This window comes from Zonotrichia albicollis, chromosome 6, assembly GCF_047830755.1.
Source record: "Zonotrichia albicollis isolate bZonAlb1 chromosome 6, bZonAlb1.hap1, whole genome shotgun sequence".
In the NCBI taxonomy this organism is placed as follows: Eukaryota; Metazoa; Chordata; class Aves; order Passeriformes; family Passerellidae; genus Zonotrichia; species Zonotrichia albicollis.
This window is the reverse complement of record NC_133824.1, coordinates 48,847,445-48,862,384: the sequence shown is the minus strand read 5'-3', so window position 1 is coordinate 48,862,384 and position 14,940 is coordinate 48,847,445. Positions and strand designations below refer to the sequence as shown.

General features: G+C 49.0%; 3 protein-coding genes across 3 annotated transcripts; 2 read left to right on the top strand and 1 right to left on the bottom strand.

The window, feature by feature from the left end:
* The first annotated feature begins 7,882 nt into the window (after positions 1-7,882).
* Positions 7,883-9,852, top strand: LOC141729262 (proto-oncogene Mas-like). Its single transcript, XM_074542165.1, is given in 2 exon segments — positions 7,883-8,700; positions 8,703-9,852. Coding segments are annotated over 2 exon segments (954 nt in total). The 5' UTR covers positions 7,883-8,024; the 3' UTR covers positions 8,981-9,852.
* A 1,411-nt stretch (positions 9,853-11,263) lies between these two features.
* Positions 11,264-12,629, bottom strand: LOC141729288 (mas-related G-protein coupled receptor member H-like). The gene is made up of 2 exons (XM_074542198.1): positions 12,587-12,629; positions 11,264-12,303 (listed from the first exon to the last, which is right to left on the bottom strand). Exons 1-2 carry the CDS (start codon positions 12,627-12,629, stop codon positions 11,264-11,266), a joined length of 1,083 nt encoding a protein of 360 aa, XP_074398299.1.
* Positions 12,630-12,841: 212 nt separating this feature from the next.
* Positions 12,842-13,739, top strand: LOC141729287 (mas-related G-protein coupled receptor member X1-like). The gene is made up of 2 exons (XM_074542197.1): positions 12,842-12,859; positions 13,089-13,739. Exons 1-2 carry the CDS (start codon positions 12,842-12,844, stop codon positions 13,737-13,739), a joined length of 669 nt encoding a protein of 222 aa, XP_074398298.1.
* The last annotated feature ends 1,201 nt before the right edge of the window (positions 13,740-14,940 follow it).

Below are 14,940 nucleotides of genomic sequence, written 5' to 3'. Positions count from 1 at the left end.
CCTTTCAGCTCTCAGTGGTCTCCTACTGCTGGGGGCTGTTCTGGCTCTGGCCTGCTGGCACTGTTCTCTACATGTACAAGATCTTCCAGCGCTGCCCCTGGGACCTTTCCAAGCTAATGTGGCTGGTGGTGGGAAGTGTCCAGTCCTGGGCCTTCTTTGCTCTCTTCACTGTCATTCCCTCTGTGATATTCCTGTGCCACTCACAAGAGCAGGAGCACTGCAGGGCAGCTCTCATCTCCATGTACACCATCATCCTGCTCCTCTTGGCTGTTCCCGTGGCCATTTCTGGCACAATCGATTTCATTCAGGCCAAGTGGGGCTCCCAGCAGCAGCAGCCCAAGAGGCGTGACATGGTTCTCCACCTCACTGCACTGTCAACACTCCTCCTCAGCTTCTGCCATTTCCTGCAGCAGGTCGGGTACATTGTTGTGCCCTCCCAGGCTGTTTTCCTGCTCACTTGTACCAAGAGCAGCATCAAAATCCCCCTTCATCTACTTCTTGGTAGGGAGGTGCTGTCCATACACCTCTCCCACCAGAAGGTCTTCAATGAGTAGAAATAGAAATGTTCCCGCAGAAATTATGCTTCCAGGGACATGGGAGAGTCAGCCTGTTGATCCCACGAAAAATGACCACTCACTTAGTAAAATTTTAAAGGTTTTTTAAACCTTAACAAATATTACAACAAAGGGAGTAAATTAGGAAAAATAACAGCACTGGGAGCCCCTCCTGTGGCTGCCTTGCATATGGCTCACCCACAAAATGGCTGTTCTGTCTTTTATACTCCTGAGGGTTCTATCAGCCAACTCTGGCCCCTCTAAAATTCCGTCAGTCACCTCTTCTTTGGCATTTATTGGTGAAGACTACTTTCTTGTAACTTGATTGGAAGGTCAGGTGTTGTGCCCCCTTAGAAACAAGTTTTCCATTCTCAACTGCTCCATTGTCTTGGTTTGAAAAGACAGGTGTCTGCTAAGGAAGGCAGCAGCCTCCCCTGAAATGGAAAATATAAACCCTCTCCCTCTGAATTGTTACAATTTTGAAATTAAGGGGGCTCTCAGGCAAAGATATGGGACCAGGAATAACAGTTCCTTAATAGGGAAGAAAATTTTAAAAACCAAAAAATAAACAATGCAGAAATACAAAACAACAGTGACAGAGTCAGAATATGACCTGCCACCCTGTGGGTCAGGGTGTTGGTAGCAGTCCCATTAAAGGGTGGCTGCAGCCCTCCTGCAGTGCCAGCTGTGGTTCTGTTGGAGCAGGGATCCTGGAGAAGGATGGAGTTTCCCTCTGAAGGTCCAGTGGTGGTGTAGATGGGCCTGGTCTTCCTCTGAAGATCCAGTGAAGAAAGCTGCTCCTCTGGGAATCCAGTGGGAAAAGGCTGGCTGTGGTCTTCCAGATCTCAGATTATATCCACGGGGGAATTCTTGGCTCTTCCCTCTGGGCAGAGCTTCTCACAATGGGATGCTGTAATTTTATCAGTCATGCAGTGAGACTCAATGGCCCATTAACAGAAGATATCTCCCCAGAGGAATGACTGTTGTGGAAGAGATAAAGAAAATGCTTAATTAACAGAAGATAACTGCCCCATCAGATAGGAATAGAATCCACACCCCCATTTCCAGCCTACAACACCCATGCAAGAGGTATATGTACACGCCTTCTTTTTACCTGTCCTAGACAACCTAGGCTGTCCAATGGCACCAATACAGAGGGAGGGGAAAGGGCACTATGGGGAGAACAGAGGACATCTAAACAACAGACTACAATAACATAGCTATACATCAAAAAAGCTTCTTTTAATATACACACAATATTTATCCCTTAATTGAGAGAGCCAATCATCTCATTATTTATCTATAACAAACTCCTCTATTCTTTTTTTAGAAGTTATTTGGCTCGAGCAATTAACTTTTATTTTCAGTTTTGATTAACTACTTAAGCTTTTCTTAAGTGAAGTTTGATTTTGAATGAGTTAAAATAGTGTCTGTTGATATGGGTCAGGACAGTGGAAAAGGGAAAGAAATCTCAGGTCTTCTTTGTTTTCTTTAAGCAAAATGTTTTGTTGAGTTTGTGACATGAATTGGTCTGAGCAGATAAAATGGAGTAACAGAGGTCTAGTATGGCTTTTACCTCCTCCTGCCATGCCTACAGGGTTGCTGCCTGCAGTAGGGTTATAATTTTCTTGGTGGTGAGTACAGGGGGCAATCTGGTCTTGCCCTCTGGTTCCCATGATATTCAATTTTTAAATGAATTATTTCACCACTTTTTACTGACCCTTTCCTTAACAAATACTTGAAATTTTCATAGGAAAATTATATTAATGATTAATACAATTTAGATTCTCTGTTCAAAATGTTACTTAAACAGTTTTTTAAAGCATGCAGAGTAGTCTTGTGAGGCTTTTTCACTTGTCTTTCACAAAGTGCAACAACAGGGCGACAACGTTAGTCTATCAATCTACAAGAATGAGTTCACACACTTATAAGTTCTTACAAGTCTACCGCAAAATTAAGGCACAAGTTAAGAATATAAATAACAGCAGTTTGAATGGGCTGGTTTGTAAGCATTCTTGTCTTCTCAGAATGGAAGGCTCAGTGGAAGCAATTCCTCTTCTTTATGATCTTAGTATGAGTGTCATGGCACTTAATCTTTGGGGTTTTGCAAAACTTCTAGGGTTTCTGCTTCCATGGAGTTCTCTGGTAAGGTGTGTGTGTACTCTCACCTTGCAGTCAGTGGTAGAGACATAAGAATGCTTTTGATTCTTGATCTTGGTGCCAGGGGACCACACTTTGTATTTCTGTTATAAATGAAATTGAACTCTACATGTTGTAACAAAATGTGCACAGGGAGCTAGGGGTTGCTCTGGTCAGCAGAGTTCAGTAGTGATACATCCACATTGACACACACAAACACACGTCTGGGTTCTTCTTTCTCAGGTGATGTAGTAGCCGGATTCAGGGAGCTGTGCATCCAGAGCTGTGTCTCTGGGTGTGCTCAGCCTATGTGTGCACTCAGGGGTATGTGGATAGTCAGCACACACACAGAGGTACTTGCTCACTGGCATAGAGCCCTGGTGCACAGCGGTACCTGTCAGCAGCACACACTCGCACACACACATGGAGCTGTGCATGCTCACCTTGTGCACAGTAGCACGCGTGTGCCACAGAGACACTCACTTATGTACAGTCTCTACTAATGTACATGCGCTCACAAACACGAGACTTGCTTGCATGCAGAACTTGTGTACATTAACATGAGTATACAAATCTGTGCACACTAATATGTGCAGTGTCATACACTTTAACACACATAACTTAGGGCCATGTTCACACTTGCAGAGTCTCTGTACGCTTGCAAACACAGAGCTGTGCACAGACTGAGTCACACCTGAGAGGGGGTAATTTAACATCTATGCACACAGTAGTGCACACAACACGGGTACACCCTGGAATTGTGTGTGCACCCAGAGCTGTGCACACTGGCACACACACAGGTACTGTATGTGCAGACTCACACACCGTGGCACACACGTGCACATAGACACACGTTGGCACATCTGGAAAGAGAATAGTAGGACATCTACTGCTTGCTACTACCTCTCCCACTTCTGGGCAGTAGGTAAAGTCTCAAAAAATTAACACTGCATTTCAGGTATTTTGTTGTACACAGCCCTAAACTGCTCAAGGGCAACAGAACATTTCAGAGCACCGTAAAACTTATTTTTTTCAGGGAGAGGAGGAAAGAAAGGAGGCTTAGCAAAGCTTTGCTAAACTTTTGTCCCTCAGAGACAGCTAAAGTATTCAGAATTAAGGATTACTGGTTTAAAATAAAAATGACTACAGTAATGAATTACCAGTATTACTCAACAGTATGCTATAAGAGCAGATTGAAAATTGGCATGCACAGAGAAAGAGTCAAGAAGGCAGGAAGTAGTAAAAGGCAGAAGAAAAAGAAAACACGTTCTAAGCTAGTGTTGTTCTCAAGCCTAGGAGTTTGTTTGGATGGAGTGGGGTGCAGTCTTTTGACTTACTTGCTCTCAGTCTTATTTTAATTAGTCTAAGTACAGGTTCTTCAGACACAGCTCGCCTCCCTGATTAGTGAAAGGAAGAGAGAGAGAAAGAAAAAGAAAGAAAGGGAGAGAGAGAGAGAGAGAGAGAGAGAAAGAGAGAGAAAGAGAGAGAGAAAGAAAGGGAGAGAGAGAGAGAGAGAGAGAGAGAGAGAGAGAGAAAGAGAGAGAAAGAGAGAGAGAAAGAAAGGAAAGAAAGAAAGCGAGAAAGCAAGAGAGCGAGAAAGCAAGAAAGCAGGAAAGCGAGAAAGCAAGAAATAAAGAGAGGGAAGCTTTGCCTTCTTGGAAAACGAAAGGAAATCAGCAATGAACACCTTCAGCACACCAGCGCAAGCAGCCGCCGAGCTGCGCCCGTGTGGCTTTATGCCGACGGGAAAGCGAGGAAGCCTACGTGCCTCAGGTCCCGGCTCCCCCCGCCCCCGCACCACCGGCGCAAGCAGCTGCTGGGCTGCCCGCATGGTCCCCGTGTTCACTTGGCTCCCCGTTGGTGGACCCTGCAGGGAAGTCTCCGCAGGCCGGTGCTCCCCGGCCAGCCCCGCCAGGCGCCCCTGCCGCCGGCACTCCCGAGTCACCAGAGCAGCTCCGTACAGGCGCCGGGGTGTCCCCAAGAGGCACTGACCGCTGGTCGTGCTGCAGGCGACTGCGTCCCGCACCCCAAGCCGCCGCCTCCTCCTCACAGGGCTGGCGGCGCTGGGGACAACAGCGTCGGTGAAATAAACAGGGCAAGGAGATTTTTCTGCTTTTAATGCCTTTATTATAAGTGATCAGCTCAGGATTGGGCAGCCCGGACGGGTCTGCAGCTTCCCGTCGTCCCTCCCAGAACGACTCAGAAGAGGAGGATATGCGCAGCTTTGCCCACTAGGGGCAAAGGTGGGGGTCCGGCCCTCGTGGGAACCTTTAGGGCATGGTGACCCCTTCCGATGTTGAATTGGTCCCAATCTCGCCCCCTCCGAGACCCTGCCCTGGGGCTCTCGAACACAGGGGAGGGGGACTCCGAAGGTGTTCCGCCTCTCTGCCGGCTCAGCACTCCGTTCCTGACGTCCAGACATCACTCCAGTCTCTCAACTCTTAGGTGGCTCGTTGTTTTTGGGGTTTTCTCATTATGTTTGGAGCGGTAGTCCCTCACAGCATGCTGGTCCTTGGAGTCACTTTACATAGCCCTCCCCACCCTCTCAGGTCTCTTCACCATTCTGGGGAAAAGTACAACTTAGCCTCGGGCAAGGCTCTGCTAACACAAAAGGAGCAGTTAGCCACAACAACCCGTGATTACAATAACAAAACAAGCAGAACTTCGGCAGCAACAGTGACCTGGCTGATTTTTGTAATATTTTCTCACAAAAAAAATTAACAGAATTTTTGTTCATAACAGTCGGCCCCCAGCGCCCCGGGCCTACATGCTGGCGAGTGCCACAGGGCAGGCCCCGTGCCCTTGCACGTCTCCATTCCGTGTCTGCTTGGCCCCATGGTTGTGGAGAAGCCCCCACAGAACCAAGCTTGCCCCTGACCCCCGCCAGTGCCACGCACGGAGCACCCTGTGCACCCTGAACCGCTGCACCCAGTGGCTGCCCGCGGCCCCTGCCGCCAGCAACTCTGCGCCTCCCAATTTCCTGATCCACAAGCGTTGCCCTCACTGCCAGCAGCCCGCAATGGAGGACCAACAGCCTTGGTTCCAGGCCCTCTGACCGCCGCAGTTACCCTCGTTGTGTGGGCACTGCTGAAAGTCACCATGCCAGGCGCCCCTTGCACAACAGAGACAGCCTTTGATCTCCGGCAGTGCTGAGCACAGACCATGCTCCACGCTCCCCAAACTGCCTCACCAAGTGGCAGAACCCACCGGCCGCGGTCTGCACCATCCGCAGCTCCTGCTACCAGTGGCCTTGTGCCTGCAAACTCCCTGGTCCTCCACTACATAAGTGGGCCCGTGTGGTCCTCGGTCTGGAAACCTTACGCTACTGGGCCTGCCTGCTTATGCAGGCATGCTTGCACCCAGTGCAAGCTGCCCCAGTCACTGCCGCTGGCCTCCTCATTGGTCCAAGACAGCTGGAGAGGGACTTTAGAGAAGGGCCTAGAGTGACAGGACATGGGGGAATTGTTTTAAACTGGAAGATGATGGATTTGAATTAGATCTTGGAAGGAAATTCTTCCTGTGAGGGTGGTGAGGCACAGGTTGCTCAGAGGAGCTGTGGCTGCCTTATTCCTGCAAGTGTCCAAGGCCATGTTGGCAGGGATTTGGAGCAACCTGGTCTGTGGAAGGTGTCCCTGGCTGTGGCAGGAGGTTGGAACAAGATGAGCTTCAAGATCCCTCCCAACCCAAACCATTCCATGATTCCATGACATGATCAATGGCACAAAGCCATTTAACATTGGGAATTATCACCTGTCATCCCTTGAATCCCCAGTGGAGAGAGACGCACCTGTAGAGGCTGCAGTGGACTGAGACAGAACTTAGGTGACGCTCAAATGTTCACACTCTCTTCAGATCAAGTGGAAATTTGGTTGTACAGAAGCCAGGAAACCACTTAACCACCGGGCCTTCCTCTGTTCTCGCAGCAGAAAAGCTGCACAGAACTTGAGGCTGTTTCTGCTAATTTCTGCAAAAACGTGATCATTTGTGGCCACCCGTGGAGCAGGCTGTGAGGGAGGAACAGCCACAGGGCTGCTCTCCACAGTGTTCATGCTAGAAGTGCTCAAGGTGCTACAAGAGCTGAGGATGGGACCATCCAGCTCTGCAGTGCCAGAAGTTCCCTGGTTTCAATCAACCCTAAAGGAAATCATAGAATCCTCAAATAATTTGAGCTGAAAGGGACCTTAAGGCCCATCCAGTCCCACCCCTTGCCATGGGCAGGGACACCTTCCACTAGCCCAGGTTGCTCCAAGCCCCATCCAACTTGGCCTTGAAATTCCCTGCGCCACACACTTCTTTTCCCCCTGTCCATGAGGTCAGTGTGCCTGGGGTGCTGGGATGGAACAGCAGTGATTCAGTCTGTCACGTTCTGGGTGCTTTTGGATGTCTGTCTCCATGTGTGCGGCTGCACCACAAAGAGAGAACAGAGGATTCATGCTGGCTATATGGTTCAGTGATTCACATCTTCCCAGAAAACCCCATTTTTTGTTCCTATCCTCTTTTTAACTTCTCTGCCTTCCATGCCCAAAATAACAGCTGGTTGGGAGACAGCAGAAGAGCCACTGTATTTGTTCTCATCAGACCATAAAAAAGATGTTAAACCCCTTTTTTTCACCCCCAAGATTCTCAATCAGATCTCAGTACCATGGGGAAGGAAATAATGACTTAACTCATGGAGTGGTATGGAAAAGTTATCAGAGCCACAGCTCCCATGTCCTGTGAGGACAAGATAATCTGTGGTTTCTTACATGTGGTTCTTGCAGTTTCTGAGGGAGAAGTTGAGGGCTCTGCCAAACCAAAATGTTTATTTGTTACTGTACATGGAACCAAGGAGAACCACATCAAATGGCACTTTATTAAAACAGAAATCACTCATTAATATAAAAAACTACCAATTGTTCTCATGGAATCACAGAATTCCAGAGGGGTTTGGGCTGGAAGGGACCTTAAAGATCATCCAGTTCCAACCCCCTGCAATGGGCAGAGACACCTTCCACTATCCAAGTTTGCTCCAGCCTGGCTGGATCCCCACAGATCTCCACAGATGGGGCAGGCACAGTTTCTCTAGTAAACCTGTGCCAGAGCCTCACCACCCTCACAATGAAGAATTTATTCCCAGTATCCCATCTAAACCCACACTCTGTCAGTGTGAAGCCTTCACCCTTTATCCTGTTACTCCAGGCTCTTGGTCCCTCCCAAACCAATTTATTTTGAGGTTCCATGAGATCAAGTTCTAGCTACAAAGCCTTGGAACAAACCAAGGAACCCCTCTAGAAAATTTGCCCTGGAGTTACCACCTCTCCTCTCTCTGCTCCCAGGTCCGAATCACCCATCATGAGACCCTCAACCACACCAATGGTCCTTCCAACCACAGCCATCCATGCTCCTGGGACCAACTACAGCGGGGCTGTGGGACCACCCCAGCCATCCTACGCTGTCCTCAAGTTCATGGAGAGCTTCTGCCTGCTGAGTGCTGCCTGTGGGATGGTGGGGAACGGCCTGGTCCTGTGGTACCTGGGCTTCTGCAACCACAGGAACCACTTCACCGTCTACATCCTGAACCTGGCGGCCGCCGACTTCGGGTACCTGCTGTGCATCGCCGTGGAGACCGTGCAGTACCTGATGCAGTTCAACGTGGGGGTGCAGTTTGGGATCTTCCTCTTCCTGGATCTCTTCATGTACGGCACGGGCCTGTACCTGCTGACGGCCATCAGCATTGAGCGCTGCCTGTCCGTGCTGTCCCCCATCTGGTGCCGGACACACCACCCGAAGCACCTGTCTGCCGTGGTGTCTGGCCTGCTCTGGGCCCTGTCCCTGCTCCTGAACACTCTGGGATATGTCCTGTGCACCGTTCGCCCCTCTCCCAGGGCCTGCCAGCGCCTGCTCATCACCATCGGAGCCTTGGATTTCCTTGTCTGCGCGCCCCTCATGCTGCTCTTCAGCCTCACCCTCTTCCTGCGGGTCAAGTGCAGCTCCCAGCCCTTCCAAACGGGCCGGCTCTTCATCGTCATCATCTCACCATCCTCTTCTTCCTCATTTTCGCCGTGCCCCTCAGTGTCCTCATCCTCATGGACTTCCTGGTCCTCAAGTTCCTGTATTCCCCAGAGATTGGCTTTGTGCTGTCCTGCGTCAACAGCACCCTCAACCCCATCATTTACTTCCTGGTGGGAAGCTACAGGGATCGGAAATTCCGGCTCACCCTCAGGCTGGCATTCCAGAGGGCCTTCCAAGACTCAGCAGATGACAGAGACGAGCGGGAAACGCGGGACACGATAACCATGTCCTCCTAAAATCCTGACTGGAATGTCTTGGCAGAACTGAAGGACTCTGAGGTACTGGGGAAGGTTCATCTCACCTGACCCTCAGTACTCTCTTTGTAGATATTTTAGGTCATAGTTTTAAGTCCTCATTATTTTAAGACCCTCTTTGGGTCATTATTTTAAGTGCCCCATATGGCACATAAGCACCTGGACCACAGAATTTACCTGACCTGTATTTAGGACACATTAAAGTTCCTGCTTCTTTCCAGTGACTTTTAAATAATATTCATTTGATAAGACTGAAATGTCTTGGTGTCTGAATTTCATCAAAGAAATCCTGCTCAGGACAAATCTTTGTCATTCATAAACTCATAAAGTCTATGTTGCTTTTCACTCACAAATGAGATCAGTACCAACAATCCTCCTGTTGGAAGCAGACATAAAATTCCTAGAAGGAGAATCCACCTATCCCTCTTAACTTAGAATTCCCATTCCATGTCAGAGCACACACACAGACTTTGGTGGCCCTCAGAGCCATTCTGGGCTTCCTAATGTGAGCATTCCAAGGACTGAAAAGATTTACAACCACCAAGTCCATTTCTTCTCTGAACCAGGGATGTTTCCACACCACAGAGCAGAAGAGGGCTCCAACTTCTTCTAACTTCCTTTAAAAATTTATTCACTGAGTGTCATCCTCGCTTGTCTTGTGTTTCAAAGAAATATGCGACTGGAGATTAGTATTTTATATTATCATATTGTTGCATGTTATTTTAATTTCCTCCAGCCCTTGACAGGGTCTTTGTATTTATCTACAGCATGCATTGGGTTGTAATTTCTTCCTTTAAAAGGACACATCAGAATCCATGGCTTTTAAATCTCCTTTACCATTAGAAATAAATCTAAGGATAGTGGGGAAAATACAGGAAACAGAACAAGGTAAATAAATACCATGATTTTCAACAAATTATTTTCTAAATCAAATTCTTTGAGGGGCAAAATGGGATTATTTGTGCTATCAGACTACCTAACATTTATAAGTCAATGTGGGTAATTTTCTTTGGAAAACCTCACAAATTCATGTTCAAAATGTGATCTTTTTGATATCTCAAATGTTTTTATCATTGGGACAAAGAAAATATTTTTGTATTATTAAAAAGACCAGAATTCTCTTTTTTGTTGTTTTTTCCCCCCTAAAGGGATAAAAATTCTATTTAAAGTTGTTGTTGTTGTTGTTGCTGCTATCTGATTTATCAGCTGATAAAAACACAGACAATGTAAACTCAGTGTTTTTTTTTTTAATTGAAGGCACAGGAACAACCTTCCACTAAGTGTCTACTAAAAAAAGAGCGAAAAGCCAAGTTTATTTTATAACAGCTAATTCTGGATGGTTTTTGGTATAACACTGCTGTGCTTAGGGGAATAACTTTTCCTCCAATGATTCCAGAGGGAGCGGGACCAGCCCCTGTGTGACTGACCCAAGTGTTTATGGGGGTTTAGCACACCAGGGATATCCTTCTTCATCTGTCCTCTCCAAGCAAATCCTTTGCCATTCTCAATCTTTATTTTTTACTTTCTACCATGCTTTCTTTTTTTTTCTTTTTTCCTGTTTCTCTCCCATTCATTCTCTTGCTTAGTTTCCTTTTTTACTTTGTTGTATTTTTTCCTTTTTTTTCTCCCTCTCTGTTGAAAGCGAAGGGAGACAACCCATCTTTGTTGATCAGCATCTAACTCCAATTTATTGATCTCAATTACACACTTTATAGTGATGTTAATTAAACTCATGCATATTGCAAAATCCGAGCTCCTCATAGGCTACAGCTAAAACATTATTCCCTCGTTTTGTTTTCAATACCTGTGGTTTGTTATTGAAACCAAGATTTATTTTCTCACCCTGTTATGAAAGTTCTCAAGGCCTCCATGTTATTGAAGACAAGCTTGAGAACTTAGCTGTTTACAGAAACAGGCTGTGAGAATTTGCTCCTCACAGCTCCCTTTTAAGCCATTTCTGAGCAAAATTCTCCAACACCTCTCCCCTTTTCTCCCTTTCCCCTTTCTCTCTTTTTCCTCTCCCTTTTCCCCAAATTGTAATTTTCACCCATCTCTTGCCCCCTTACACCCCAAATCTCAACACCCCTTGCTCTGCCCATTTGTGCAGACTTTGCCTCATCAACAGAGTTTATTCCCTATGGATGGGGCAGCGAGGGCAGTTCCATGGAGAACAAACCCAGCTGGGGAACTGGACTGAGCCTGGCTACGCTGCTCTTGTCTCCATACTTCTGGCTGCCTCTGAGGTGCCACATGTGCAGAAGTGCCTCACAGAGCTGTCACCTCCAGCACAGTGTCCCCAGGCCCGTGGCTGCCCTCGTCACTCCCGCCTTTCTCCTCAAACACCCTCCGCAGAGCCACTCTGACCGAGCGCTGGAAGCGGCGCCGCCGGCAGCTCCCCACCAGCACGTAAATCACCGGGTTGAGGGAGCAGTTCAGCAGTGCCAGGAACAAAGAGGGGTCTTCTGGGAATAAATCACCGGAATCTGGGAGATTGATGAAAACCTCCATGCAGAAAGGGATGCCAAAGGCAAAGAACAGCAGGACGTTGAGCACGATGGCCACAAAGAGCTTCCCTGGCTGCCGCCTGCGGGAGCCACAGCGCAGCTTGAGGAACAGGAGCAGGTTGGAAACCAACATCATGAGGGAAAAAACCACGGAAATGGCCAGGGCTACACCTGCAATGATGGTCCCAGAGTCTTCAGTGTAGGTGGAGGTGAGGTAGAGGGAGGAAACAAAAGCCCCTGCCAGGGCCCAGAGGGCCCCGCTGACGGCGGCCGAGAGGTGCCGGGGGCAGTGGCAGCGGTACCAGATGGGGCACAGGATGGAGACGCAGCGCTCCACGCTGAGGGCTGTCAGCAGCTCCAGGCTGCTCAGGTCAAATACGTGGCACGGGAACCCAAGGTCAAACACAAAGCGCTGATAGTGATGAATAAAAGGAAACAAAGATGTGCAGAATGCTGCTAAGGACAGAAAAGCCAAGAGAAGCAGGAGAAACAGGAGGAGCAGGGAGAAGTCTGCAATAGCCAGATTTAGGATGTAGACAGTGAAAGGGCTCTGCTGTGTGTTCAGGCCCAGGAACCACAAGACCACCCCATTCCCTGCCAGCCCACACAGGGAGATCCCCAGGCACACCCCTGCAAAGGCAATCAGGCTGGAGGGAATGCGGGAGCATTCTGATCTGATATATTCCTCCCAGTCCAGAGATCCATAAAGTGTATTGTTCAGGGTGAGGTTTGTTGTGCTGTTCTCCTCCATGGTGAATGATCCTGCTCCAGGCAGCTGCCTTCTCCGTTTCCCACCACCTCCTGGGAGAGATGGGGAGCCAGAGGGAAATAAGGGACATCAGCACTCCCAGTATTTCCCAACTGCCCACACAGCCCCCCGCCAGCCCCAGGAAGAACCCCCACCCCTGCAGTGCCCAGGACTGGCTCCCAGCCCTCCAGCCCTGACTCTAGACAGGAATCTCCCACCAGGCCATCCCTCGACTCCTACCTCCTGCAGGAACAGCACTGACACAGCAGCACCAGGAGAAAGGAGAAAGGATTTGAGATGGCTGCTGGAACCACTGGCTGTGCTTCAGTCTCGTGCCTCGTGCCTGGGTGCAGCCCTTGGCCCAGAGATCATATCCCATGGTCAGAGCTCCCCTCACAATCTCCCCACATCAGTGACAGCTTCCCCTCACATGTCCAGGGACACAGATCTTATCAGGAGGAGGTGGCCACATCACTCCCTTCCTCTTCCACTCTCCAACATCATCCCACCATGCAAGGGCTTCTGCCTTTCACTGCGTGTGCCAGGTGATCCATCCATCAATGCAGAAGGGGATATAAATCATTCCCAGCGATGGAGGATGACAGAGGGGTGAGAGAGATGACCCAGAGACCTTCAGGAGTGAGAAATCACTGGTGTGCAGACATGCCACAGCACAAGTTTCTCAGTATCTCTAGTGACATGTAAATCGTACTCCAAGACTTCTTGCAACTTCCTTCTGGGAGAAACTTGCAGGAGTTGCACCTTCTTCCATCTCTTGGCTTTTCTGTCCTTAGCAGCATTCTGCACATCTTTGTTTCCTTTTATTCATCACTATCAGCGCTTTGTGTTTGACCTTGGGTTCCCGTGCCACGTGTTTGACCTGAGCAGCCTGGAGCTGCTGGCAGCCCTCAGCGTGGAGCGCTGCGTCTCCGTCCTGGGCCCCATCTGGTACCGCTGCCACCATCCCCGGCACCTCTCGGCCGCCGTCAGCGGGGCCCTCTGGGCCCTGGCAGGGGCTTTTGTTTCCTCCCTCTACCTCACCTCCACCTACACTGAAGACTCTGGGACCGTCATTGCAGGTTTAGCCCTGGCCATTTCCGTGGTTTTTTCCCTCATGATGTTGGTTTCCAACCTGCTCCTGTTCCTCAAGCTGCGCTGTGGCTCCCGCAGGCGGCAGCCAGGGAAGCTCTTTGTGGCCATCGTGCTCAACGTCCTGCTGTTCTTTGCCTTTGGCATCCCTTTCTGCATGGAGGTTTTCATCAATCTCCCAGATTCCGGTGATTTATTCCCAGAAGACCCCTCTTTGTTCCTGGCACTGCTGAACTGCTCCCTCAACCCGGTGATTTACGTGCTGGTGGGGAGCTGCCGGCGGCGCCGCTTCCAGCGCTCGGTCAGAGTGGCTCTGCGGAGGGTGTTTGAGGAGAAAGGCGGGAGTGACGAGGGCAGCCACGGGCCTGGGGACACTGTGCTGGAGGTGACAGCTCTGTGAGGCACTTCTGCACATGTGGCACCTCAGAGGCAGCCAGAAGTATTGGAGCACATGGCTCTGAGCTCAGTCCTGTTCCTGTATTCCCGTTGGAATGACCTTCATTTTCTTGGCCCCAAGGAATAAACTCTGATGTACTGATCTTTTTAATTTTGTTGCTACCCCTAAGTCAGGTTTGGATTTTTTTCTTTTGTTTCTTTTCAATTTGGTAACTCCTGCCCCAGATTTTATTGAATAAACAACATCAGGGATTTGCTGCAGAGCTCATCCCTGGGAAACAGCAACAGAAACTGGCTCTTTTCCTTAGTTTCTCCATTCTAAAGCCTCTGGATTTTCTGTGAGGAGAGCAGGTACCTGTCTCACACCAGAGCTCTTCCAAAGGCTAATGCCTGCAATGTCTGGAATGGGCCATCTGTTGACATTTCCAAGACTCCCTAATTCCTTCTTGGAAAAGTAGTTTGTGTCAGGTTCCTCATAGCAAACCTAATCCTGAAATCTTGTATGTGAATTGGCTCAAATCGCCACCTCGCATTGCACAGGTGGATTTTTAGGACTCTGCAGGATAAAAACTATGATTTCTGTTTCAAATCTAATTTTGCCACTTGTGTAGCACAATTTCAGTGGTGCTTCTCCAGCACCAGGCAGTTTCCAAGAGGATTCATGCAATAATAAATTGTGTGGATGAGCTGGAGCACTGGCACACAGCAGAGAGATGATTTAGGATGTCAGCAATGGCATTTCTTCCGAGAAGAGGCAAATCCATGGTGCTTGCTTGGCTTTAATCCTTAGAAAGTTGCAGGTTTCCTCTGAGTCACCTTCTACACTCCCCTGGCAATGAGACAGCAGCCTACATGAATTCCAAGGAATTCCTAGAAAGGTGAGGTGAGATGATTCCTACCCAGGCTGACATGTGCCTCAGGGATCTGGGATGCTCCTGCTGGAAACTGCTGGCCCTGGGACCAGAACTGTCACCTCTCTTCCTGCTGACACCGTGTTTGTGTCCCCAGCTATGGAATCTCACCAGGCCAGTCCTATCAAGGGCAAACACTTCATGGTCCAGGAGCTGATGGGGCTCCAGGAGAGGTGGAGAGGTACTTTGGACAAGGGCGTGGAGTGACAGGACAAGAGGCAATGGCTTCCCAGTGACAGAGGGTGGGGTCAGATTGGATATTGGGAAGAAATCCTTCCCTGTGAGGGTGCTGAG